This window comes from Nicotiana sylvestris, chromosome 11 (assembly GCF_000393655.2).
Source record: "Nicotiana sylvestris chromosome 11, ASM39365v2, whole genome shotgun sequence".
NCBI classification, from domain to species: domain Eukaryota; kingdom Viridiplantae; phylum Streptophyta; class Magnoliopsida; order Solanales; family Solanaceae; genus Nicotiana; species Nicotiana sylvestris.
Genome location: NC_091067.1, coordinates 127,959,433 through 127,987,283, shown reverse-complemented (window position 1 = coordinate 127,987,283; position 27,851 = coordinate 127,959,433). Strand labels below are relative to the sequence as shown.

The 27,851-nt window shown below is 34.2% G+C and overlaps 2 protein-coding genes across 6 annotated transcripts; one reads left to right on the top strand and one right to left on the bottom strand.

Annotated features, from left to right (window-relative positions):
• Positions 1-418: 418 nt before the first annotated feature.
• Positions 419-1,432, top strand: LOC138881636 (uncharacterized). Its single transcript, XM_070161878.1, has 3 exons — positions 419-673; positions 833-1,144; positions 1,190-1,432. The coding sequence occupies exons 1-3, from the start codon at positions 419-421 to the stop codon at positions 1,430-1,432; spliced, it is 810 nt and encodes a 269-aa protein (XP_070017979.1).
• A 12,689-nt stretch (positions 1,433-14,121) lies between these two features.
• On the bottom strand, positions 14,122-18,416 carry LOC104211961 (protein SOSEKI 3). Of its 5 annotated transcripts, none has more exons than XM_009761116.2 (6): positions 18,033-18,416; positions 17,123-17,396; positions 16,964-17,033; positions 16,738-16,853; positions 15,521-16,394; positions 14,122-14,898 (listed from the first exon to the last, which is right to left on the bottom strand). In XM_009761116.2, the coding sequence occupies exons 2-6, from the start codon at positions 17,328-17,330 to the stop codon at positions 14,589-14,591; spliced, it is 1,578 nt and encodes a 525-aa protein (XP_009759418.1). In that variant the 5' UTR covers positions 17,331-17,396; positions 18,033-18,416; the 3' UTR covers positions 14,122-14,588. The 5 variants fall into 5 exon arrangements, with proteins under 5 accessions (XP_009759418.1, XP_070018943.1, XP_070018944.1 ...); XM_070162842.1 differs by lacking the exon at positions 18,033-18,416 and adding an exon at positions 17,960-18,029; XM_070162843.1 differs by lacking the exon at positions 18,033-18,416 and adding an exon at positions 17,809-17,953.
• Positions 18,417-27,851: the final 9,435 nt, after the last annotated feature.

Genomic DNA, 27,851 nt, shown 5'->3' with positions numbered 1-27,851 from the left:
TCGATTTAATAGTTTTACATGGTATCAGAGCGGATGATCCGCTAATTCTCTTCTTCCTGTTTTGAGCAGTGTTACCCTCGCTCGTTTTCATCAATTTTTCACTCGTTTGACAATGTTCTTGGTTGACTCTGTCTCTGGTAGTTTTCTCTCAATTTGCAGGCAGAATCGAGGTCGGAGTAACTTTTTCGTCGTCTATTGGTGGTATGTGTGATACGTGTGGGTGATTTTAGCTCGAATTGGACCCGATTTCCTCCTCCGTTGCTGGCCTAGGGTTTTTTCTGCTCAGCCTTTTGGAATCTACATTCAAGGCCGTTTGTTTTCCGATAGCAAAACATACGGTAATCTCTTTCAATTTTCCTTTCCTTGCATTGGTTATCTTATTGTATTATTGCTTTGACGAAAGTATTTGACTGTCGCTATGGGAGGTTCGGATACATCCTCGAGTACTACCTATACTTCTGACGCATCCAGTCTGCTCTTTTTACTTTTTTCTGATGTGCCTGGTGTATCTCTTGTTAGTGTACCCTTCTCTGGGACTGATTTTGGGGGTTTGAGGCAGAATATGATCGTATCTCTGTCCGCTAGAAATAAAATAGGATTCATTGATGGGAGTTGTCCGAGACCAGGTGAGGATACTCCTCAGTTTAAGCACTGGGAAAGGTGTAATAACATGGTCATTTCTTGGTTGACTAATTCCCTATCCCAGATATAGCTGAGAGTGTTTAATACTCGGATACTGCTGAAAGTATTTGGGGTTAGCTTAATAGAAGATATGGTTTAGTTAGTGGGATTAAGGTGTTTGAGATTAAGCAAGAGATAGATCTACTCTCAGGGTTCATTGGATATTGCTTCCTATTTCAACAAACTCAAGAAATTATGGGATGAACTGAGGTTTATGTGCACTAATCATGCCAACACTTGCATTTGTGCTGCTAAACCTAGACTTCAGAAGGAGGAAGAGGAGAACAGATTACACCAATTCCTCATGGGTCTAAATGAGACCTATGTTGGTGTTAGGAGCAACTTGCTCATGATGCAACCTCCACCTTCTCTCGATACTGCTTATGGTATCCTCCTCCAAGATGAAAAGCAGAGGCAAATTACTCCTAATTCTCATTTCCATGGTGACTCTGCTTCTTTTCATGTCAATCTGAATAATAAATCTGTCTCTCCTAGATAGTTTGTCCAGAAAGTCAGTTTTGATCAGAACAAGTCTCCTCTTTTATGCAAGTATTGTAAGAAACCTGGATATTTGGTTGATAGATGCTATAAGCTCCATGGATTTCCACCAAACTTTAAATTCACCAAAGGTAAACAAACTGCTGCAAATGTTGAGGTGCAAAGTTCAGGTGGTGCTTCTGAATTTGGACCAATTTCCACTGAGAGTCCTGTTGATTCTAATTATGTGATTCCTAGTCTATCTAAGGACTAGTATGCTCAGCTCCTGATATTACTTCAGCAATATCACATTTTAGAGTCTCTCCCTCAGTCTATTTTGATGGCTTTTGCTAATTTTGTTGGTATAGTTCCTTCCCCTGATCGTGTAGGCAAGATGTCTTACGGTGCATGCATGCTAACTAGAGTTCATGAGGACACTTGGATAATAGATTCTGGGGCCACTAATTACATGACTTCTAAGAAAGAACTACTTTTTGATATTCAGCCTTTAGTTGTCCCATACTTGGTCACACTTCCTAATGGATATAAAGTCAAAGTCACCTGCACTGGTTCTTTTCACTTTCTTTCTTTCACACTTCACCATGTACTTTTTGTCCCTAGTTTTCAGCACAATCTTATCTCTGTTCACAAGTTTGTTGCACAATTAGATTGCATGGTTCTGTTTAGTAAATTTTCATGTTTTCTCATACAGGCCCCTTCACTGAAGAGGCTACTAGAAATTGGTAAACATGATCATGGGCTATACAAGCTTGTGCAGTCATGTCCAAAATTTGATTCTACTGTTCTTGATGCTGCTTGTAATAGTTTTCCTACTTGTTCTTCTACTTCTATGTCTTCCAACTGTAAATACCATTCTCCATTGGCTGCCATTGGAACTGATAATCATGGTACATACCATTCTAATTTGAATAAAATGGAGATTTTATGGCATAATAGGTTGGGGCATATCCCCTTTGTCAGAATGAAGGATATTTCATCCATTCCATGTAAATTTTCCTCCAAACAGCCTTTTACTTGTTGTATCTGTCCCTTAGCTAGGCAACCTAGACTATCCTTTCCTGTTAGTTCCATCAAAACTTCTCGTCCCTTCCAACTTATCCATGTGGATACTTGGGGACCATATAGCACTCCTACTTACAATGAGTGCAATTATTTTTTGACTATAGTAGATGATTCACTAGAGCTACTTGTACTCACCTTATGGGGTCTAAAAATAATGTTTTTCCTCTGATTAAAGCTTTTATTTTCATGGTCAAAACACAATTTGATAATGCTCTTGAACTTGGGTCTGGTGCTCTTGTTGGCCAATTCTTTGTTGACAATAGCATTTTTCACCAAACATCTTGCTCACATACACCACAACAAAATGGGATAGTTAAAAGAAAATATAGGCATTTGTTGGAAACCTCTAGAGCTTTACTCTTTCAATCTAAGTTACCTATTAAGTTTTGGGGTAATTGTGTCCTCACTGTCACTTACCTCATTAATAGATTTCCTTCCAAGTTGCTTGCCAATAAAACTCCTTTTCAATTACTCTTTGGGAAACCCCCTTCATATACTCACATTAGAACTTTTGGTTGCTTGTGTTTCTCCACAATTCTTAAGTGTCACAAGGACAAGTTTCAACCTAGAGTTGATCCTTGTATTTTCCTAAGATATCTCTTGGCTAAGAAAGGTTATAAACTTTACAACCGAGTTACTAAACTAACCTTTATTTCTAGAGAGTAGTGTTTCATGAGGGTATTTTCACTTTTGCCTCAGTCTCTCCTTCATCAGTTACTTCTAATTCATCTTCTTCTCCTGTTCCTTTCTCTTCTGATGAATTTCGTTACACCTCTTCTCTTGAACCTGATCCTGTCTCATCCTCAATACTTGTTACTTCTCCCTCTTCTTCCCCTATTCCTTCTCATGTGTTTGTTCCTCACTCTGCTCCTGTCCTTGAACCTGCTCCTGTTCCTGCTCCTCCTATTGCCCCTAGTCTGTCTCCAGCTCCTGTTAGGAGATCCATCAGAAATCATGTTAATCCCAGTCATCTTCATTAGTATGTTTACAGTCTCTCTCCTACTCTATGTGGCTCTAGTTCTTCTCCCTTTTGTTCTCAAAGTTCAGTTAGCATTGCTGGCCTGGAACCCCAATTTTACCATCAGGCAGCCTCTATTCCAGCTTTGCAAGAGGCTATGAGAAAGGAATTTGAGGCTCTTGAGGCTAATCCTACCTAGTCTATTGTTGAGTTACTTCCTGGCAAAAAATTCATAGGTTGTAAATGGGTCTATAAGATAAAATATATGGCTGATGGGTCTATAGAAAGATATAAAGCCAGGTTGGTTGTGGGTGATACACGGGTGGAAGGTGTAGATTTTAATGAAACCTTTTCTCCAGTTATCAAATTTCTACTGTTAAATGTCTTAGCTATGGCTGTAAAAAAGAATTGGTCTATGTTTCAGCTTGATATAAATAATGTATTTTTGCATGGGGACTTAGATGAGGAGGTCTACATGAAATTGCCTCCTGGTTTGTCTGTTGTTGCTTTATCTGGTCAGTCTTCTAATTTGGTTTGTCATCTTCAAAAATCTTTATATGGTTTGAGGCAGGCATCTAGGCAGTGGTATGTCAAGCTGTCTCATGCTTTGTGTTTTAGGTGTTATTTCCATTCTTTGGATGAGTATTCCCTTTTCATCAGAAGATCAGGTGGTTCCACTGTCTTCATTGCAGTTTACGTGGATGACATAATACTTACTAGTGATGATTTGAAAGAAATCTCTGCTTTGAAACTCTTCTTGGACAATCAGTTCAAAATTAAGGATTTGGGTGTTCTTAACTACTTTCTTGGCATAGAAGTGGCATATCTTCCTTCTGGGCTATTACTACATCAAAGAAAGTTTATCAGAGATCTACTTCATGAATACAATTATGATATGTTGTCTCCTGTGACTTGTCCTTTGAATTTGAACTCTAAATTGAAAGCTGCCATGGGTGATCCTCTGCCTTCTCCTGACACTTATAGGAGCTTGCTGGGAAAGTTGAACTTTTTGACTCACACAAGGCCTGACCTCTGCTTTGCTGTCCAACATCTAAGTCAGTTCCTGCAGGCCCCTTGTACTTCCCACATGAAGGTTGCATTGCATTTACTTCAATAACTCAAAGGTACTTCTGATGTTAGGGTGTTCTATGGAAATTCTCCATCTCTTTCTTTATCTGCCTTCTGTGATAGTGACTGAGCTGCTTGCCTCGACACTCGAAGATCAGTCACTGGGTTTTGCATTCTTCTGGGCGACTCTATCATTGGTTGGAAGGCTAAGAAGCAACCAATTGTCTCCCTTTCTTCCGCTGAGGCTGAGTACCGAGCTCTTAGTAAGGTGGTTGTGGAGTGGACTTGGATTGTTCGACTTTTATCTGATTTTGGTGTTGATATATCTGTTGTGCCAGTGTTCTGTGACAACCAAGCGGTCATTCATATTGCGAAGCATCTTGTTTTTCATGAGCGGATGAAACACATTGAATTGGATTGTTATTTCGTTCGGAATAAACTTGGTGATGGACTAATCTCCCTGCATTATGTTCCTACCACTTCTCAGCTCGCCGACATTTTTACAAAGTCACTCACTGGAGCTATTCATCACTCTTTGTTGCTCAAGTTGGGGGTTGTAGCACCCTCCAACTTGAAGGGGATGTTGGACTTCAGCTTACTACGACCGATGATACAGGCTTACTACCGGCGTAGTTAGGGTGTATTTATTTATATTTGAGCTTCTGGGCTAAGGCCTAATATAATGTAAAAATAGGAAGAGAAGAAAGTAGTTGGTGTATATTCTAGAACTTAACAGAAATGAGATTTTTTCTCTCTCTCTCGTTCCTTTTTCCTCTTATCAACCCTAATCAATTCCTCTTCATATTCAGCTCGATTTAATAGTTACAATCATCACACTGAATTTTTGGCAATCTCAATCATTTATTTCTGAAAGATACAAACTTTGCTCATTTTTTAAGCTGTTTTTCCAATATAGCTTCAGATAATCCTCCCAATGAACCAAAGTTCAAAACCTTCAAACAATATTTGAAGCAGAAAATACAGAATACACAAAACAAAGCTATTGATTTAGAGCGAGAGGTTAATCGAACAGGAAATGGATTATCCTATTCGGATCTCACCGAAAATCTGCCACTTAATTCTTCCGGACGGAAATCAGCGTCATCGGAGAGCAAAACCAGCGGGTGATGCGTTCATTGCCAGAGGAATAAATTTTCGATCTGATCTCATGTATGTACATTTTCGATCTGATCTGAGGTACTATATCGACGGAATATCCACCAGAACTTAGCTAGGGCTAGATCCCAAATTTGTTTTGAAAAATCTATTTTGGGTGAAGTTTGGTTTGAAGATGAAAATATTTTTGGACATAATATTGAACATAAATAAATTTAGTACAAAATTATTATTTTTATAATGAACTACATAAATACATTATCAGTTGACCGAGAAGCAGCATTGTTACCAAATAATAAATGGCGCGCTCTTTTATAAAATACAAAAGTTTGGGACAATTTTTAAAAAATGTAATAGTAATATTTTGGGCCAAAACTAGCTCTTGGCTTTGGATTTTGGGTTTTAGGAATTTGCTACAATATGAATAAAATTGATGAACAAACATGTATGCCAAAAACACCCAAATAAATTTTGCCAAAATCTGTAGCCAAACGGGTCCTTAATTACGGCAACCATCTCACTGGTTGCAGAGATTCAGAGAGAGCGAATGTGGGGATCGATCCGTTTTATCAAAACCAGGACTTTGATAAAAGAATCAACCAACCTAGCTTTTTGAAAAATAATGAATATTGATCTTATTTAGCTAGATCAACAAAAAAAAAGGCAATTAAATAAGTAGTATCTTTTTTATATTATGATGAAGTCCTATCACCCTTGTGATGAACTCAATCGTTATAAAATTATGAGTTAAAAAATATATTTAAATTATATATCGAGTCTCAATTTATATTTAAGCATTAGTTGCCTATGACAACTTTTTTTGTTACTTTCTTTTGAATTCTTCGAAGGAATATAGAAAGGATATCTTACTTCAACTCTACTCACTTATATGTCCATTAAAATGTAAAATCTCTTGAATCTAAGAGGATTATTAGACGATGTCATCCTAACAGTACAAAACTACATTTCTTAGTAAATATATAAGCTACTAAATTCTGGAAAAGACCTTTTGTATAAACCCTATACATGCATATATAACCAAATACAATAAATTTATAATAAAATTAAAATAAGATCAAATACCATAATTTAAAATAAGCCAGTAGAGTCTCGTCTTATATAAGAGTAGACAACAAAACTATTATCATAATTACTGAATTAGATTGATCCAATCAACTATTCATCTAACTTACAACATGAAAAAATTAGAACAATAAACTAATATTTGACGTGTATATATAACAAAAAATATTTTTATAACAAAAAATCTCACAAATACAATTCAGAATAAAAAAACACACCAGCACTGCTCATTTTGATTCAAAGTGCATTAGAAACAAATGAATAAACATACAAAGCAGGTTAAAGGAACAATAGGAACTTGACTACTGCTGTAACCTTCAACTAAAAATTTTACAATACCAAATAAAAATACAGACATTGCATTATACAAAATGCAATGATCTAAAAACCTATACAAAATTTATAAAGAAGTAATTTTAAACTGGTAATCGTACATGAAATATTGTAGTCAAAAATCAAAACTGACAAGCGCAAACGAATTTACCTTTCAAACGTTGACAAAAAAGTGAAATGTCGGCTTCTATTTATAGATGTGTTCCTCCTTATTTTAAATGGTTTTGATTTTAAAATTCTAGAAAATAAAATTAACTATGTTTGGTAAAAGAATTTTAAACCTAAACTGACATTAATTTGACTTTGTATCTTACGGCAATTATGGTAGAAGAATATTAAACCTAGTGACATTAATTGCTTCTCCTTATTGGATTCTGATTTAAAAAATTTGGAAAACCAGAAATTAGCTTTAAATTGTATCCTACGGCAATTATAACCAAAAAAAAAAAAGAACTAAACATAAACTAACATTACTTGTTGAGCAACTTTGGTAAAAGAATCATAAACCTAAAATGACATTAATACAATAAAAAACCAACCTTTGATAAAATATAATACTAAAACCTAATGTGATATTAATTGCTGAAATTTTGGGTTTTTCAAATTCTTTATGTTTATAATTACAGTTTTATCCAACACAAAATATACTTACGAAGGGTAAAAAAGGCGAACGATATTTCACTAAAGGCCTTCGTACTTTTAATATAGTACTAGTATCTATGAATGTGTGTTGCACGTTAATAATGGTGCGGGTTGATTTAAACATTTATTTATATGGAGGAACCATAAATTTAATTAATGAGAGAAATTTTATGTATACTAATATAACAATCATCTAAATGCCGAAAAATATTATTACATTATCATAATATATAAATTTAAAATAAAAGGATATCATCAAAACTTACACAAATGATCAATTTTGTCATGTTAATTAGATAATTATATATTATAGTTTAAAAATATTTAATATGATAGTATCTTAACGAACACTTCTTTGTGGCAATATTTTTGTTTGTATTTTTTCTCCTAATGTGTTGGTTGCTCCGCCTTAACCAGAACTCTTGTTGCCGATCTTGATATCCATCTTGAAAGTACAACATACAGTTGTTCGTACAAGAAAATATATTGCGGTAAATATAGTCCAGTATTTAGGATGTTTATCCTTATACTTTATTTATTATATATGCAAAACATAAACATACTAAAAATTATTTGCACACAAATTTAAAAGGATATTTCTTAGTTTCGGAAGACGAAAGGTGAATTTAGGGATAAGAATATACTTAGAAGCACATTAACCAGTATTATAATTTTTGCATGTATAACGTTATTGTCAAAACTTTTATATACCATATGTGTGTTATTGTAGCTATTCGGCGTATCTAAGTTTTTCAGTGGCATGACGGACATATTTTTCCTTCAAAATTAACCTATATATAATGGATAATCAATTTTAACATAGTCTATTATATATACGGTGGCACTAACATACATAAGAAATAAGAAAGTTGACAACAAACATGTATGGTAGAAGACCAATTGGTATTAAAGTATTTAAGTATTATTCTTGGTAGTAATTATTGGTATCATTTTCTGCTGAGTCAAAAACTGAAAACATTTTATTTTTACTATAAAATTTTGCAATCAACATTTTATTTAGTTGATCAACATATTTATTTCTGTTAGCTAAGATATCTTTTTAATTCTATCATGCGATCTGCACAAAATCTAATTATAGAAATATTTCTGTTATTAAATGCACTACTATTACCATTGGAATTGATAACCAAATGTTAAGGAAGAACCAAATCATCTTTTATTGGATACTCTTTTTCGTTTCCGACACGAAGCAAGAAGACACTAAATACTGGATCTGTTCTTACTTTATATTTCTTGTCAATTGAATCTTTTTTGTTTGAGGCTAGAAGTATAACTTTACCAAGCTAGCTTTTATAGTCTCAGCTTTTGTCGATTTTGGAACTATTGATAGTACTTGACAGAGATCATCACCAAACCATTAATTTTTCACTAAATGGTTCGTTAATATCCAATATATCTCTAGAACTCTGGGCAGTTATTTCGATCGTTTGACACTTAGCCATAAGTGCTACATGGCATATTATCGATTTTGCTTTCCTTATAAATTTAGCATCATTGCTCTGCTTTGATATATTTGTGATGGTTATTTAAGTTGTTTGAAGAGGTATATCAAATCTAAAGTGGGTGGCCTCACAATAAAATCGTTGTTGGTATACCACTTGCTATTATTGCTAATAATGGCATGCCGCTTGATATGATATTTGCAAGTAATTCATGACGTATAAATATTATTTCGATTCAGCCGGAGTTATCTACAAACAATAATCCTGTTATACCAGAGTCGACTTTTTATAATATAGACTTAAAAGCTTGTTCTTGTTTAGGATTTAGCTTTGATTGTGCTTTCTCATACACTTGTATAACATTTTGATTCTTAATAATATACTAACCTTTTTACTTTGTGTTCTAACGCTCTTTTTTATGGAATAAATTTATATAGCCTAAGATTTTTTTTAACTTGAATAGGAATTTTACTCAAATGATAAACTTAAGAAATAATTTAATTGGATTCTTTGCTAAATAATTAATTAAAAGATTTAATTATTTTATTGTACCATTAAAGATAATTTATTCTATGTTGATTCAGATCTTACTATTAGTTCATCTCTTGTTTTGAATATTTAATCTTAATTATAATTTTATTCATCATAAATTTTATTTTTAAATAGTAAAAGATTGATATGACATTTCACTTTTAGATCTTTATGTTTGTAGAATCATTAGTGGTATTGACTCTTACCAACTATTTTTTTTTTCTCTTTCTCATACATTTATATTCTTAAATATTCTCTTAAGGGTCGTTTGGTATGAGGTATAAGAAGGTATAGTGCTGGTATAAAAATTTAATACCACCTTAATACTTCGTTTGGTTAGTAAACCAGGTATAAGTTATTTCAGGATTAAAATTAACACCGGGATAACTTATACCTTATAGAGAATGGGGTAATTAGCATCGGTATAACTTGTGCATTCTTCTTACAAATTATGGAATTGCATATTTAATACAACATGCCAAACAATGGATAAAAAACAATCCCAACATAAGTTATCCCAGCATACCCTATCCCAGCATAACTTATCTCAGCATAAGCCGTATTCAAACCAAACGACCCCTTAGTTGTTGTTTAATAATTGGGTATTTTTTAATATTACATGAAAAATTGATTAAAAATATTATTTGAGTAGGAAAATAGTTCGAATATAAAATAAAATAATCGTGGTGGTATTTTTTTTCTCAATTTTAACTCTTTATGCAATCCATTTAATATTACTTTTATTTTTTCTTCATATTAGACATTATGTAGTGGTAATGTACTGCCAATACGGATGATTCTTATAAAAATTATTTTATTAAACCTTCGTACATATTTTTAATGAGAATTTAATAGACAAAATTTATTAATTTTAAAATCTTAAAAATTAAAGATTAGCATAGAATGTATGTAGTCTAAAAAATAGGTTATTACAGTTATATCCTTTTTTTGTGAGTTCTTCCATTTAATATTTTAGGGCTATTTTAATATATTAATATTGTATTATGATTTTATAATAATATAGGCTCCCATTTTTCTAAATGGATTTAGATAATATAATACATTCTTAAATTAAATTAGTAATAGGACATTATAATACGTTTTCAAATTAAATTAATAATAGGAATGTTAAAGAAGTATATCCTAAAAGTAATAGGATTACATGACTAACGATATTTACTTGTTCAATTTTATATGAATTAAACAACCCCAAAGTAATTATACTAATAAGATTCCTAAAGGTAATCATGTAGGATTCCTAACGTGTACTATTATATTATGATATAGGATTATAAGAGATAGTATCTAAAATTTCGGTTATGTTCTTTTATTATGAGCTATTATGCTTAATAATATAAGGTTATTTTTGTAAACCGACAATGTATTCATGCTTTTATCATAATATAGATAGATATAGATAGATAGATTAAAAAAAATTATTGTTAGTGGACTTCAAAATTCTAATTTTTAGTAAAATTCTAAACGTATAATTTTAGACAACATAGATTATCTCTTTGAAATAACATTTTAGCTTTCAAAAATTTAGTAGATAAAAATTGAGAAGAAGCAAAAGTTGAAAGATTAATATGAATAGGAATATTTTTCCTAAAAAATACGGAAGATTTGATGCAAGATTTTTGTTCTTAAAAAGAAACTTTTTATAGACATGTGTTTCTAATCAAAGTTGGATTCGATTTACTTCATAATTGATGGCTATTCGGTTCATCACATATCCTATTCTATATATAACTCATCCAAAATTTAATATTATACTATAAGTGATTACGATTCCGTCCTTATATAAATTAAATGTGTAAGGCTATTTTTGTAAACCGACATTGTATTATGCTTTTATAATAATATAGATAGATAGATAGATAATTCAACTTGTTCAATTTTATATGAATTAAACAACCCCAAAGTAATTATACTAATAAGATTCCTAAAGAAAATCATGTGGATTCCTAACGTGTAGTATTATATTATGATATAGGATTATAAGGGATAGTATCTAAAATTTCGGTTATGTTCTTTTATTATGAGCTATTATGCTTAATAATATAAGGTTATTTTTGTAAACCGACAATGTATTCATACTTTTATCATAATATAGATATAGATAGATATAGATAGATAGATTAAAAAAAATTATTGTTAGTGGACTTCAAAATTCTAATTTTTAGTAAAATTCTAAACGTATAATTTTATACAACATAGATTATCTCTTTGAAATAATATTTTAGCTTTCAAAAATTTAGTAGATAAAAATTGAGAAGAAGCAAAAGTTGAACGATTAATATGAATAGGAATATTTTTCCTAAAAAATCCGGAAGATTTGATGCAAGATTTTTGTTCTTAAAAAGAAACTTTTTATAGATATGTGTTTCTAGTCAAAGTTGGATTCGATTTACTTCATAATTGATGGCTATTTGGTTCATCATATATCCTATTCTATATATAACTCATCCAAAATTTAATATTATACTATAAGTGATTACGATTCTGTCCTTATATAAATTAAATGTTTAAGACTATTTTTGTAAACCGACATTGTATTCATGTTTTTATAATAATATAGATATAGATAGATAGATAATTCAAATGCTCACGATGAGTTTGAGAGTGTATTCGTCTAGTCAAATTGCAAAGAAGAATTATCCCAAATAGTTGTCATCCAACTAGGGGTGTCAATGGTTTGTTCGGCATGTTATTTTATAAATTTTATACCATAGAAATTTTTCGGTTATTCTATTATGTATAACCGAAATTAGACTTTTCGAACCCGTCTCAATCATGTCAGTTTCTCTTCGGTATCGGTTCGGTTCGGTAAATTTTTGGTAATTTTTTAAAATGTCATGTAAAAGTCATTAGTAGAAGTAGAATGCAATAACATACGTACTTTTATAAGACTTAACAAAACTCTCTAGATATTTTTACCGTTTAAAATATGATGAATTAAGAAAATATGAAAGATGGATAGAGTATAGATCCATCATATATTCTACAGTAGCATAAATGATACTAAGCAAATACAAAAAAAATATAAATCACACGAGTGGACAGATATTAACCAAGTTGGGATTCAAGAATAAAGTCCATAGAATATTAAACATTTCAAAAAGATAAATCCAATTCATACGAAAGGAAATATATTCAATACATTGTAGGTTGCAACTCCTAATCGCTACAATACCTTGTATCTTGCTAGTGAATACGCTGAAAATAATTTAGTTTCAATAGAAGTAGCATAATAGGTTTGAGAATTAGGATTTTTGAATTTAATTACTTGTTGGCTTGTAACTATTTCATAATTCCAAGGCCCAAGAAAATATTTAATGCCTTATTATTCATAAACTTAGCATATAAATATATTTTTTACATTGTAAATTTATTCGGTATGGTTCGGTATTTTTTTCGATTTATTTTCATAAAATAAAAAAATTAACCCTAATTATCGGTACGGTTATAGATTTATATAAAAACCTACGTTTTTATTAAAAGAAACCTAAAAATCGGTTCGGTATGGTACGGTTCGGTCGGTTTAATCGGTTTTTAAATATCCATTGGCACCCCTACATCCAACCACTTAAACCAAAAATAGCCGGTGAAGGTATAGTATATACATAATTTATATATTATATGTGTATAATTGTATATAATTAATGTATAAATTATGTATATAGCTAGAAACAATAAATAATGAATATAGACGGCTATTTGTGTAAAAATCCCAATTGCAAATGGGCAAAGAAGACTATTTTCTCGTTTGTTGAGAGTATATTATTCGTCTCGTTTATATTCTACAAGATAAAGAGGTGACACCCCTAGTCAAGTTTAGTTATATACTTATATTTTCGACAATAGATTTAATTTATATTGTATCTTGACACTATTAGTACAATTTAATAAGTTGTAACAATTACTTATTATCTTTTTCAAGTTACTAATTCATATTATAGTAATACTATCTGAAATTACACTATTTAAGTAACTTGATAATGTAAAAATTCTTACATGTACCATAAAATTACTCCTAAACTCTTTTAGACAATAAGGTTTGACAGCTGGGACAACAAAGCCTTTTCTGTTTTGTCGTCTTATATAGAGTACTTACTAAACTGTTGAAAGAACCTAGGTAAAAGTTTGTTTTGACCTTTCCAAAAAGTCAGTGAGTACTACACAACCAAAGTCAACATTCTCCCACAAAGCTCAATTGGGCAGTGGAATCCCATGCTCCTTGGTCATTCTTTTTGTCTTTTCCTCTTCAATCCCATTTCAAATTTCAAACTATTTTTATTCGGTCCTAAATGGCCTTAGTTAATAGCATAAAGACACAAAATTTTCAACATATGTAAAAGTTCTCAAAGGAAACAACATCAGTTGTTCGTATTTGGGGAGAAAGGATCATATAATGATTTTAACTTTTATATATGGCTAAATACCTAGATAGCCCCTTAAACATGGCACATTAACATACATGATACTCCATTTTACTCCAACAACAACAATAATCCTAATATAATCTCATAAGTAAGATCTAGAAAGGATAATGTACTTCTATTCAAGATTCATCGATATATACCCATTTTCCTTAAACAAAAATCATCTTAACATGAGATCACCTTATAGTATTCTCACCTATCTTTTTTTTTGGGACACATAAAATAGAACTGCAAGACTAAATAATACAGCAGACAAATGATTGCTTGGATTTACTAGCTGAGGTCCAGGGGACCATTCAAAAGTGGAATATTTCACTTCAATGGCAATAATACACCACAAAACTGGAAAAAGAGGCCCCCCCAAAAAAAAACAAGGATAGGTACAATAGAGCCAGCTCAAAACTCACTACTTGTCCCTATCAGCAAATGCTTAATTTACTCCATGCTTTTCCCTAATTGACATTTAAAGAACCGTGTTTGGACAATTACAAGTAGGACAGGTAGTTACAAGATTTAACAAAATTCCCCACTCTTCTAGTTGCCTAATGTTCAGAATTGTTCTCTAAGAGAGATCATCATTGTCAGTAGCTCCTTTCGACTGTATTATAACCCGAGCTCCTGAAGCAAGCCTGTTTAAAGAAACAAAGAGAAAACATCTCAACCAACATAATTCATTAACAGGGAAAGTAACATATCTTTTGTCAGTCATACTTAACTTTCTTCAATTTTGATCACATTTTCTTTCTCCTCTCTGAAAGAGTCTATTCTATTCGAGTGTCTCTTGCCGGATGATGGCTCTGTAATTCGCTTGCTTCCTCCACAGGATGTGCCAGGTGTAATGGTTCGTGAACTGCCTATTCTATCTGATGATATTCTAGGACCTTCAGAAAGAGGGGATTTCATTGTCTCGCTTCTTGCCTGCTGCTTATTCAGGGAAGCCTTGATTGAACGTGGAATGCACTTTGTGCCTGAGCTTTTCTCCTCTTTTTCTTCAGCTGAATCTCCAAGTTCTTTATTTGTCCTGCATCAACAGATTCCATTTCAAACTCAACGTTTAGAATATCACGGAAAATCAAGCAAGAATCCTTGGTCATGAAGACCTATTATATAATGGACAAGAATCAAACATGCGCTGATCTACTCAAGCTAGTTCTATCACTCTATATCTGGAAGGCAGCAAGCATAACGTCAAATGACCGCCATAACTGAGGCTCAGGGGGAGTGTGTATATCTTGCAATTGTGCAAATGGCTGTTGCAGTGAACAGACAATAAAATCTACCCGATATTAGGTTAAATTAATAAGAGGTTTCCTCTAATAGTGATTTGTTCCTAAAATGCAAAGATACGATAAAGGCAACCACCATTAGGAAGGACAGAATAATTAAACATGACAACCATCCTATGATTTGTACTATGAATGTTGACATGATTAGAACTGAGGGAAATCAGACGAGCAAAATTTAGCAGCTACAGATTGTGAAACTACTGCCATACACATATCTAAGGAAATAATTGACATTTATCCTAGTTTTACAAATCTATGGTAGTTTGAAGTCTGAAATGTCATATTGGTAAAGCATCTATTAAATACGTAGAAGTCATTCTAGTGTTATAATGTAGAGGAATAACAAAAAATACCAACCTGTCAGCATTGTAAGAAGACGACCGCTTTAGAATAGTAGGTTCCTTGGGCATATTCATCTCGAGCAGGCTGCCACTGAAGTATTCTTTATCTTCCAATCTCAAACCCATAAACCTAGGATTCTCAGCCAGGCAATCAAGATCTCCTAAAGTTAATGAGGTCGAGAACAGAGGAGATGGAAATTTTGAATGCGAAAATCTTGGCCTGTAAGTAGGAATAAGGCCAAAGCTATGATCTTTTACTGAAATTGATCCACAAGAAATTAGTTGCATCAGCACATTCGAGGGCTTTAGCTTAGTTTTTGGAACTCGAAACTCCTCCCCTTCAATTATTCTAAAGCTGTTGAGCTTATTTATATCAGCTCTGATGAGGTTTTCCAAGGTATCTGTTCTACCACCTGACGATGATGCACTCGATGAGGATGGAGCAGGCGATACTGTCTCCCGGCATATCTCTGCAGATTCATTTGCCTGTTGAACCTGAACCTCTTGTATTTCATTACTTTCAGGCTCTACAGACCCGTCATCTGTAGAAACACCTCTTGTGCAAGTTTCTGGACGTGTAGCTTTGCTTGCATTTTCCTCAGTCTGAGTTGAAGCATCAGCCAGCCCTTCGGCCTTATATATCTTGTACTCTGTCAGACTTAATGAACCATTCCATAAAGAACTTTTACCAGCACTGGACTGAGGGGATACTGCTGAAGAACCTGGAAGCTGAACAGGTGGTGATGATTCATCATCTTGAGAATTCTTCGTACCTTTCTCATTCATGCTAGACGAAGACGAAGAATCATCTTGGCTTCTAGAAGATGGTGGTTCTGGTAGTAGCTTTGGGTTTGTTGACAATCTAACATTTCCAGCGGGACTAAAGCAACCTGGAACAGAAGGCCAATATACCAACGGTTATAAGAACCAATAATCTCAAAACTGTAACCCATTCACAAAGAAAAGAAATTCTAGTAGGAAGACACTTCCAATGAAGAATTAATGCAGCCAAAGTCATCCCTTATTCTAATTTCTTTTTGAGAAGGGACCTTTGTTCTAATTTCTTGCAGTAACACTCACAATTATTACACTAAAGGGTCATTTGGTTAAGAAATAAGTTATGGAGGGATTGTAATACATGGATTAATAATGCATGGATTGTAATGCAAAAAAAAAAAAATTAACAATCAAGCAGTTCAAAGTTTATAATTCTATCTACGTGGTACACTATACCTGCATTGGATTCATCGAAAAGCTCTGAGCCTTTAAGAACATACTCATTACCATGGGCAGGAAGAATGAGGTCATCTTCACAAAGATCATGCCATACGAATCCATTTTTGTAGCTTCTGTATTGTAAACAAACAAATCTTAAGTCCACAGACAAAACTCTTATCATTAAGTCTTTCATTGAAAGCAAAATTTGACAACAAAACTAAAATTGTTAAACGAAATTTACCTTTTGCAAGACCACGAGTATAATGAAGCCATTCCTCGGCCTCTCAAAACGTTAAGCCTCTCAATTACATCTTCAAAAGTACAAGAGCACAAATAAATTCCAAAGCAAACAACCATATTGGTCAAACATATTTGTACACAATAACAAAAATTGCATTACCCCTCAAGTAAAGACCCTCGGGCGAAGACAGAGGTACTTCAATGAAATGAGGATGCTCAAGCTGTCGATTTCGACATAGATAGTATACCACAGGCACTTTGCCATTACTCAACCGTGGCTTCTGCTGCTGATACTTGGGTGATTTCTCAGTCCAAACTTTTGCTCTCTCTGGACTCAACTGCCTGTACTTCTTCATATGCCCATCCATTGCAAAATTTCACACACCAAGAAACAAACCCTAACTCAAAAGCAACTTGTCCTTCTCAACAAATACCTAGTGAATCAGTTACACAATCAAATCACCAATCAACACCAGCAACAAACATTTCCATTACAATTACCACTATAAGCTACAATTAGATCTAAAGATGGTCAAATCAAGAAAACCCAAAAACAGCAAGAAATCACAAGGTTGAAAGAGACAAGAAACGACCATTCTCCATTTCCATTTTCAGATATGACTATCCATTTGCTTAATTAGTCAAGAAAAGAGTAAACTTAGCATAATAAGATCAAACAAAATGGAATTTTGATAAGTACCCACATCCACAAATGTCTTAAAACCCCAATTTTTACACACAATATTATACATTCAGATATCAATATTAAATACCCATTTCCTTATTTAGTCAAGAAAAGAGTGAACTTGGCATAATAAGATCAAAAAATGGAATTTTGATAAGTACCCACATACACAAATGTCTTAAAAACCAATTTTTGCACACAATATTATCCATTTTCAGATATGAATAATGAATACCCATTTCCTTATTTATTCAATAGAAGAGTAAATTTAGCATAACAAGATCAAAAAATGGAATCTTTATAAGTACCCACATATAGAAATGAGTTAAAGAATCAATTCTTGCACAAATATTATGGAAAATAAAGATCACCATTTAAGCCCAACCTGAGAGGTAACGTGGACTATTCGTGTTTAATGCATGACAAAGGGGACCATAGTGAGTGGCATTGGGAGGGAAATGGATGGGATTGAAGTTAAACTGACAGAGTAAAACAGATGGACTTATCGAAAAGACAGAGTAGAAATGAAAGGGACTGGTTAGATACGCAGAGAAGAGTAAAGTAAGAAGCTTTCTTTTTAGAACTGTAGTGGTAGTGTGTGTTTTCTGCGAATAATTGTGAGTTTTTTTTAGGTTTCTTTTTTGCTTTTTCTAACTTTTGCTATGGCTTTTTCCTCATTTTCTGGTTCTGTTTGCTTGTGCGAGAGATGTTATGGCCTATTCCCATGGGGGGTTGGGGTTTCCTTTACTTTCTTTTCTGTGGCTTTTTCCTGCTAGGAATTGTTTTCATTTGATTTTGGTTTTGGTCCCTTTTGTTGTCTATTTTGATATCTTCTCCCCCTCTTTGTAACGCGGGGTGGGCATATATCGGGTAAAACCGATAACCCGAACCGTTAATTCTTTATTGGGTTATCGGTATTGGGTTATTGGGTTAACGGTTCGGTAACGGGTTAAATTTTTTTTATTGGGTTATCAGTTCGGGCTCGGTTTGCATTTTTGTTATTGGGTAAAAACCGATAACCCAATAAGAATGATGTAATTTACTAATTTACCCTTAAGTATATACTAGGGTTATTTATTTTCCTAATTCCCTCTTCACTCTTCAGTCTTCAGTCGTTTGTCTCTCAGTTCTCATTCTTGTTTCCGTCGCAGCCCCCAAGAGTCAAGACGCAAGACTCACCACCAGTTCTCCGCCAGACATCAGTAGATACTGCACAGAAGTGGGAGCGTGCTTTTGTTAAGAAACAATAAAAGTTGGCAGTTGACACGTTCTGGCAGTTTGATTTCTTTGTTTTATATATTGCAAATTTTTTTAGTTGTTTTATGTTATCGGGTAAACCGATAACCGAACCGATAACGATATATAACCGATTAACCAATAACCGATAATCAATATCTTATCGGTTTGGTTATCGGGTTATGATATTTGTAAACCGATAATCGATAGGCAAAACCGATAATGTTCAAAACCGAACCGAACCGACCGATGCCCACCCCTATTGTAATGTTTCTCTTTGCCCTTTTCCCTGCCTCTTTGTAAAGTTCCTAATTTCCATTTTTTACCTTACCCCCCCCCCTCATAATTACATGAATCTGTTTGATTACACAAGTCAAAGAGGGGCCCAGAGTATTTATATTGTTATAAAAGCTTCTCATTAATGGTAGAATTGTACATTTTAGCTGAATTGTTTTCAAATTTAGAAAGGAATCATTCTTTTTGGAACGGACCAAAAAGGAAATAGGTTCACATAAACTGGAACGGATGGAGTAATAATCGCCTGACATCTAGAACATATGCTATTTGTTCAATTCTAACTCGTTTGAGTTAATGGATTCTAAATAAATGAACATTAAATGAATTAGTCGGAGCTCATTGATTCGATTAATTCAAATCCGTGAATGTAAGATCCATTAAAAGAAAAAGAATTTTATTTATTACTTTTCAAGGTTCAATCTAGACATTTAGTTAAGGATAGAACATGTCATTCATCCAAACACACACCCTTAGGGATCATTTGGTTTGAAGACAAGTTATAATGAGATTAGTTAAGTTGGGATTAATTATATTGGATGTTGTGATTGGTTATCCTGGTATTATTTTTATTAACTGTTTGGTATATTGTATTAATTATGAGATTATTATGTTTACTGCTTTATTTTGCGATAACTTATTATAGGATTACTATTCCACCAGTATAAGTTGTTTTAGTATTATTTTTAATATTGGGATAACTTATCTCAAAAATTATTAACCAAACAAAAAATAAAACGGTATTAAATTTTTATCTCAAAATTATTTTTATTTATCCACCATATCACGACCCCTTAGTGTTTCAATTTACCTGCAAGTACACCAGCTAACTAAACCCTAGTTTGATTAAGAAAGGAATGTATGGAAAATTATTTTTTTGAAGGATGGCCCGGGCATAGAAGGAATGATCAATGATAGATTAGGTAACAATTCTGAATATGAATTAACTTTAAACTTTTTATTTAAAACAACAACAACAACAACAACAACAACAACAACAACAACAATAACAATAACAACCCAATAAAATTTCACTAATAGAATCTGGGGATGGTAGTGTGTACGCAGACCTTACCCCTACCCGCAGGAGTAGGGAGGCTGTTTCCGAAAAATTCTCGGCTCAAGAAAACAAAAAGACAAAGGACAAAAGGAGACAATATTAGTATCACCACATAAATCACAGGAAAAATAGGAACAATATGAAATCCAGAAAAAAGATGCAAAGCAAAAGCGAGTAAGTCATGCACTGGAAAGCGAAAATAGTAAGACACAACATTGCCACTAGCTATCTTAGACACGAAAAAAAAAACCTAACCTACCATACTAGTCCCACAATGGTACGAAGTAAGACAAGACTCAATTACATCCTAACCTACAATCCTAATACTCGACCTCCACATCTTCCTATCAAGTGTCATGTCCTCGGAAATATGAAGCCTCGTCATATCCTGCATGATCACCTCTCCCCAATACTTCTTAGGCCGCCATCTACTTCTTCTCTCGCCCTCCACAACCAGACGCTCACACCTCTATACTGGAGCATCGGGGCTTCTCCTCTGAACATGCCCGAACCATCTGAGTCTCGCTTCCCATATCTTGTCATCAATGGGAGCGATGTGCACCCTCTCCCGAATATCATTATTCCTAATCTTATCCATCCTAGTGTGCCCGCCATCCACTTCAACATCCTCATTTCTGCTACTCTCATCTTCTGGATATGTGAGTTCTTAACAGGCCAACACTCAGCCCTATACATCATGGCCGGTCTAACCACCGCTTTATAGAACTTACCTTTGAGTGTCGGTGGCACTATCTTGTCACACAAGACTCCAGATGCTAACCTCCACTTCATCCATCCTACCCCAATACGGAGTGTGACATCCCCGACGATCTCCCATCCCCCCTGGATAACCGAACCAAGGTACTTGAAGCTGTCTCTACTTGGGATAACATGTGATTCAAGCCTCACATCCACGCCCACTCCCCCCGGCTCAGCGCTGAACTAACACTCCAGGTATTCCGTCTTCGTCCTGCTTAGCTTGAAACCTTTATACTAAAGAGCCTGTCTCCAAACCTCCAGCCTCTCGTTAACACCGGCTCGCGGCTCATCAATCAGAACTATGTCATCGGCGAATAACATGCACCACCTCCCTTTGAATATAGTGTGTCAACGCGTCCATCACCAGGGCGAATAAGAACGGACTGAGCGCAGAACTTTGGTGTAACCCTATTACAACTGGAAAATGCTCAGAGTCGCCTCCTACTGTTCTAACCCGAGTCTTAGACCCATCATGCATGTTCTTAATCACCATAATGTAAGAAACCGGCACACCTTTTGTCTCCAAGCATCTCCAGAGAACTTCTCTAGGAACCTTGTCATACGTTTTCTCTAAGTCAATAAACACCATGTGCAAATCATTCTTCCTCGCTCTATATAGTTCCACCAACCTCCTAACAAGGTGTATAACTTCTGTAGTAGAACGACCCGGCATGAACCCGAATTGGTTGTCAGATACAGACACTGTCGTCCTCACCCTCGCTTCAACCACCTTCTCCCACACTTTCATGGTATGACTCAGTAATTTGATACCCCTATAATTGTTACAACTCTGGATATCACCTTTGTTCTTATACAATGGGACCACCGTACTCCACCTCCACTCATCCGACATCCTCTTCGCCTTAAAAATAACATTAAATAAACTAGTCAACCACTCCAAACCTGCTTTTTCCACACACTTCCAGAATTGCACCGGGATCTCGTCTGGCCCGGTCGCTCTGCCCCTACTCATCTTACGCATAACTCTCACGACCTCCTCAACCTCGATACGCCTGCAGTACGCAAAGTCACGGTGACTCTCGAACTCCAATTCTCCTAGCACAATATCTCGATCCAGATCACCTTCTTTAAAACAAAGCCAAAGAAAAAGATTTTAGTTAAATATCAAAATATAACTCTGCTGATGTGAATTTCTTAAACTATCGCTTTTAAAATCAGACAATAAAAGATGTAAACTAACTAGCACGTCAAAATAATCTAACTATGATAATTTTCCAAATATTAAATTCTGTGAGATGTGTCCACCTAACAGTTTGTGGACTTGAATAGTGGTATAGTTACAAGCATTCATATAGATTAATTTTGAATTTTGAAATGAAGGTATAATTAATTAATTTGTTTGTTTTATTTAAATAAACGTCGCTTATTTTAGATCACAATCGAAGTAAATCATGTCTAAACGGACCTTAGGAGACATACGATAAAATAAGCAATATAGGAATTTGAGATATTGAATCTAGTATTAATTTACTCCAAGTGCATTTACTATTTCTACAGACCAAGATTTAGAGTAAAAAATACTCTTCACTGATTACTTATTTTAATTTCATGTGCTGAGTTTGAAAAAAAAATGTTACCTATGTTGTGAATACTTTATAAGCATGAGAAGGTGCTAAAATAATTCTATCATATAGTTTTGCTTAATCAGGGATTAGTTGCTCAATGTGATGCTAGACTGTTGGTACATAAACAAATGTATAAAGAATAGAAAGGAATAGAAAGGAACTGAGTAGAAAAGAGACCCAACTAGTGGAACTTATAGACCTTCTTGCTCTCATCCATCACTACAAATAATCAATGGAAAACCTACCCAAATCACCCAACATACCACCAGAACCACCGGAAGACACTGTTATGGAAAAAGAAGCAACTCAATCCCACTCCTACAAGAAAATGCTATTTGATAAGCAAAGTACTACACAAGCGGATTACTTCACTACAGAACTTCAATCCACCTCAACATAAGAAAAAGGCAAGGAAACAATAGGTCCTATAATACTCTCTCAAGAGGATAAAAACAGTGATAGCATCAAGGACAAGGATATAATTAAGGACAATGATAGAAATGATAGAGTTTTGGAAGCTCCAAGGCCATTTACAAGATCTCAAGCTAAAGAGTTGCAAACTAAGGTTGTTGGACTTCAATGGCAAATAAAGAAGCTTTTAATTGTAGAGGAAGAGCTCAAGCCCAAAGGAGATGAATTGTCCAAGTTTTACAATTATTTGGTGATCCAATTTGAAGTCCAAGAGGAGGAAGATTGGGTCACCAAATCAGCCTTTGAAGTCCATCAAAAGGGCTCAAAATGACCTTAAAAGAGGTCCAAAAGGGGGTGTTTCAAAAGGAGCCCAATTGGAGTCCAAATCAATGGCCCAAACCACTAGTTTTAAGGCCCAAATCTGCCCCAAAAGGATTTGGCCGCCCCCCACTTAATTTTGATGGCTTTTGTTACCCCTTAGGAGCCTCCTACCTAAGTATGATGGCTATTGTGACCCCTAGTAGCCCCTACCTAATTTAGATGACTTTGTAGCAACCCCTAAATTATTTTTAAGGGCTTTTAACTCCTATAAATAAGGAGTTCTTCTTATTCATAAGATACTACATTATTGATTAAGTATATCATACTTTGAGAGTTCTTTTGAACCTTTGTTACTTGTGCTTTGAGATTTATCTTTCAACCTTTACTAGTTCATAGTTCAACGTAGTAAGATTACTTCTCTTTTGAGATATCTTTGATTCCTTTGTGGTATTCTTAGAAGGCGATTAATACTAGTTATTAATTGTTGTCTCAAGTTACTCGTAAAGCGGTCAAGATCCGAATTTATTGTTTTGATTTGCTTTTAAGTAAAGGCGTTTGATTTCTTCCATAAATCAAGACGTTGTTACTTTAATCTTGTCAAGGCTATAGAACTTGCGTTCTTGGAAGTCCTTGGAAATTCTTTCCTTGAATTTTCCCATATCCTTTATTTTCTTCTTTTTAATTCTAGTTGTTCAATTCCTTGTTATTATTGCTTCCGCATTTACTTCTCAAATTCTTACTCTAGTTTGGATTCTCAACCTAGTTGCTATCAAGTAGTATCAGAGCAGTTCTATCAAGATTTCGTTCTTGGTCTTGGGATTTCTTGAATATTAAGAGCAAAGAAAAGAAAAGAAATTAAAAAAAAAACAAAAAAAAAAACGAAAATTAGTTTTAATATATATATAGAATTGCTTGCTCTCCAAAAAAATTTCTTTTGTATCTAATTTGTTTCCAAAAGTTAGCAAAGGAAACAAGAAAAGGGGATCCTAGATTTTCTTACTCTTCTAATCTACATATTTATCCTTTCTTCTTCTTCTTTTTATTCGTGTCTTGTTTCAACCGAGCCTAATAGTTCTAGGATTTTTTTTTAGTTCCCAAAGAAATATCTGAATTTTACTACTAAGAACTTCATACAAGTTGGGTTTAACTATAAATCTACAAAGTATTTTGTTCAAAGATTATTCTGAGAGAAAAAAAAAGAAGAAGCTAATTTTTGTGATACAATTTATACTTTTTTAAAAGATGTCGCGTACAGGTAGTGATGATAAACGAAGGGTTCTCCAAGAAGCTGAAATCAAAGCAAGAAATGATTTTACCTTGCAAGCTATGCATCAACAATTTGAAAGGTTGAATTTGCAACTCCAAAAGATAAGGGATACCATTGCTGATCAAAATGATACAATAGTTGAACTTATGAGGGAAAATAATGTTAGGCCCCAAGATAGGAGAAATGTATCCCATACTTCCATTTTAAATCAAGAAAACCCTATAGATGATTTTAATGATATTGATTTTGATAGGGTGAGAAGAGATAGGATGAGATCTTAGGTAGAGTAGAAGATGACAATATAAGTAGTATAAAGATGAAGATGACATCATTCAAGGGAACACGGGACCCAGACTTGTACCTTGATTAGGAAAGAAAGGTTGAAGCCATCTTTGATTGTCACAATTAGTTTGAGGGTAAGAAAGTTAAACTTGTTGTTGTTGAGTTTTCTGACTATGCTGCTATCTGGTGGAAAAAGCTTACTAGGGACAGATTGTAAGAAGGACAAGCACCAGTTGCTACTTGGGCTGAGATGAAGAGGGTGATGAGGAAGAGATTCGTGCCATCACACTTTCAAAGAGAGCTACAACAATGTCTTCAAACATTGAAGCAAGGGTCCATGTCTGTGGATGAGTACTTTAAGGCTATGGATATGGCTATGATCCAAGCTAATTGTACAGAGGAAGAAGAGGCTACAATGGCTAGGTTTTTAAATGGTTTAAATAAGGAAATAGCTGATGTAGTAGAATTACAACAATATGTAACAATAGATGAGTTAGTTGATTTGTCTGTAAAGATAGAAAATCAAAATAAAAGAAAGCAGACTAGCTCGTGGAAAGGTCGGACAAGCACCATCTCCAAGAAGCCATGGCCATATCATGAGATGAAGAGTTCTTCTAGACCTCAAGAAGACAAGGGTAAAGGTAAATTTGAGAACAAAGAGGGAGGTAAAACCTTTAACCCTAAACCTTTTACACCTTCTAGTTCTATTCAATGTCATAAATGTAAAGGAAGGGGACATATGATGCATGAATGTCCAAGTAGAAGAAACATCATTCTTAGAGAAGATGGAGGATATGAGAGTGAAAAAGGTGAGGGAGAAGAAGAGGGAGATGTGAGTGATGAAGATGATGTAGAACTACCTAATGAGGGCATGATTGGGGTAGTTAGAAGGATTATGACTATCAATTTGGCAAGCAATAGTGAAGAACAAAGGGAGAATATATTCCATACTAGGTGTGGGATAAAGGGAAAAACTTGCTCTATGATCATTGATAGTGGTAGTTGTGCTAATGTGGTGAGTTCATACTTTGTGGAAAAATTGGGACTTGCATGCATGAAACACCCTACTCCATATAGACTCCAATGGTTAAATGATAGTGGTGAACTAAAGGTAAACAAACAGTGCATGATTTCATTTAATGTTGGTAGATATGAGGATGATATTCTTTGTGACATAATACCTATGCAAGCTTGTCATATCTTACTGGGTCGTCCTTGGCAGTATGACAGGAATGTTTTTCATGATGGAAGAAAGAATAGATATTCTCTTGAACTAAATGGCAGGAAATTTACTCTTGCACCTTTATCTCCTTCTCAAGTGTTTGAAGATCAAAAGAGATTAAGAGAAACAATGGGAAAACCAAGGGGAGAGATAAAAAGTGAGCTTGAGGAAAAAGAAAAGAAAGAAGGCCAAGAATTAGAAAAAAAGAGAGATGGCCGAGAGAAAGAGAGAGAGGGCAGCAATTTGAGAGAAGAGATAAAAAGGGGTTCGAATGAAAAAATAGACAGTCTTAGTGAGAGGAAAGAGGCTAAGGAAAGAAAAAAAAGAGTTTCTATATAAAAGCCAAAGAGTGTTTAAATGCAAGAAAAGAGGGGCTGCCCATAATACTACTTACTTACAAAGAGACTTTGATTAATTCTGAGTTGCTAACTTCTTCTTTGCCAAGTAGTATTTCTTCTCTTTTGCAGGATTTTGAAGATGTCTTTCCAGAAGATATTCCTAATGGATTGCCACCTTTACGTGGCATTGAGCATCAAATTGATTTTGTACCTGGATCACAAATCCCAAATAGGCCAGCCTATAGGAGTAATCCAGAAGAGACAAAAGAACTTCAAAGGCAAGTTGAGGAGTTGCTTGAGAAAGGTTTTGTGAGAGAGAGCATGAGCCCTTGCTCGGTTCCCGTCCTATTGGTACCAAAAAAGGATGGAACTTGGAGGATGTGCGTGGATTGTAGAGCAATCAACAAGATTACGGTAAAGTATCGCCACCCTATTCCTCGTCTTGATGACATGTTGGATCAATTACATGGATCCAAAATCTTTTCTAAAATTGATCTAAAAAGTGGTTACCATCAGATTCGAATGAATCCTGGAGATGAATGGAAAACTGCTTTTAAGACCAAATATGGGCTTTATGAGTGGTTAGTTATGCCTTTCGGCTTGACTAATACACCTAACACTTTCATGAGATTAATGAATCGTGTTTTTAAGGATTTTCATGAAAAATTTGTTGTGGTGTACTTCGATGATATCTTGGTCTTTTCTAACACTTTAGAAGAGCATGTAGAACACCTAAAATAAGTTTTTGAAGTTCTTAGAAAGCAATTTTTATTTGCTAATCTTAAAAAGTGTACTTTTTATGTGGATCATGTGATTTTCTTGGGTTTTGTAGTTAGTTCTAAAGGAGTTGAGTTTGATGAAGAGAAAATAAAAGCAATAAAATAATGGCTTAAACCTAAGAGTGTAACTGAAGTTAGGAGTTTTCATGGACTTGCTAGTTTTTATAGGAGGTTTGTGAGAGACTTTAGCACCATTGCTTCTCCTTTAACTGAAGTTATTAAAAAGGATAAGATTTTTAAATGGGGAAAAGAACAAGATGATGCTTTTAACTTGTTGAAAGAAAAGTTATATTCTGCTTCATTGTTACAATTGCCTGATTTTTCTAAATCTTTTGAAATTGAATGTGATGCTTCGGGCAAAGGAATAGGTGTTGTTTTGATGCAAGATTCTAAACTTATTGCCTACTTTAGTGAAAAGTTGAGTGGAGCCACATTGAACTATTCCACTTATGACAAAGAGCTATATGCTTTGGTAAGGGCTTTAGCCACATGGCAACATTACTTGTGGCCAAGAGAGTTTGTCATTAAAACTGACCATGAATCCTTGAAATACTTGAAGAGTCAAGATAAGCTTAGTAGAAGGCATGCTAAGTGGGTTGAATTCATTAAAATGTTTCCTTATGTAATTTCTTACAAACAAGGGAAAGAA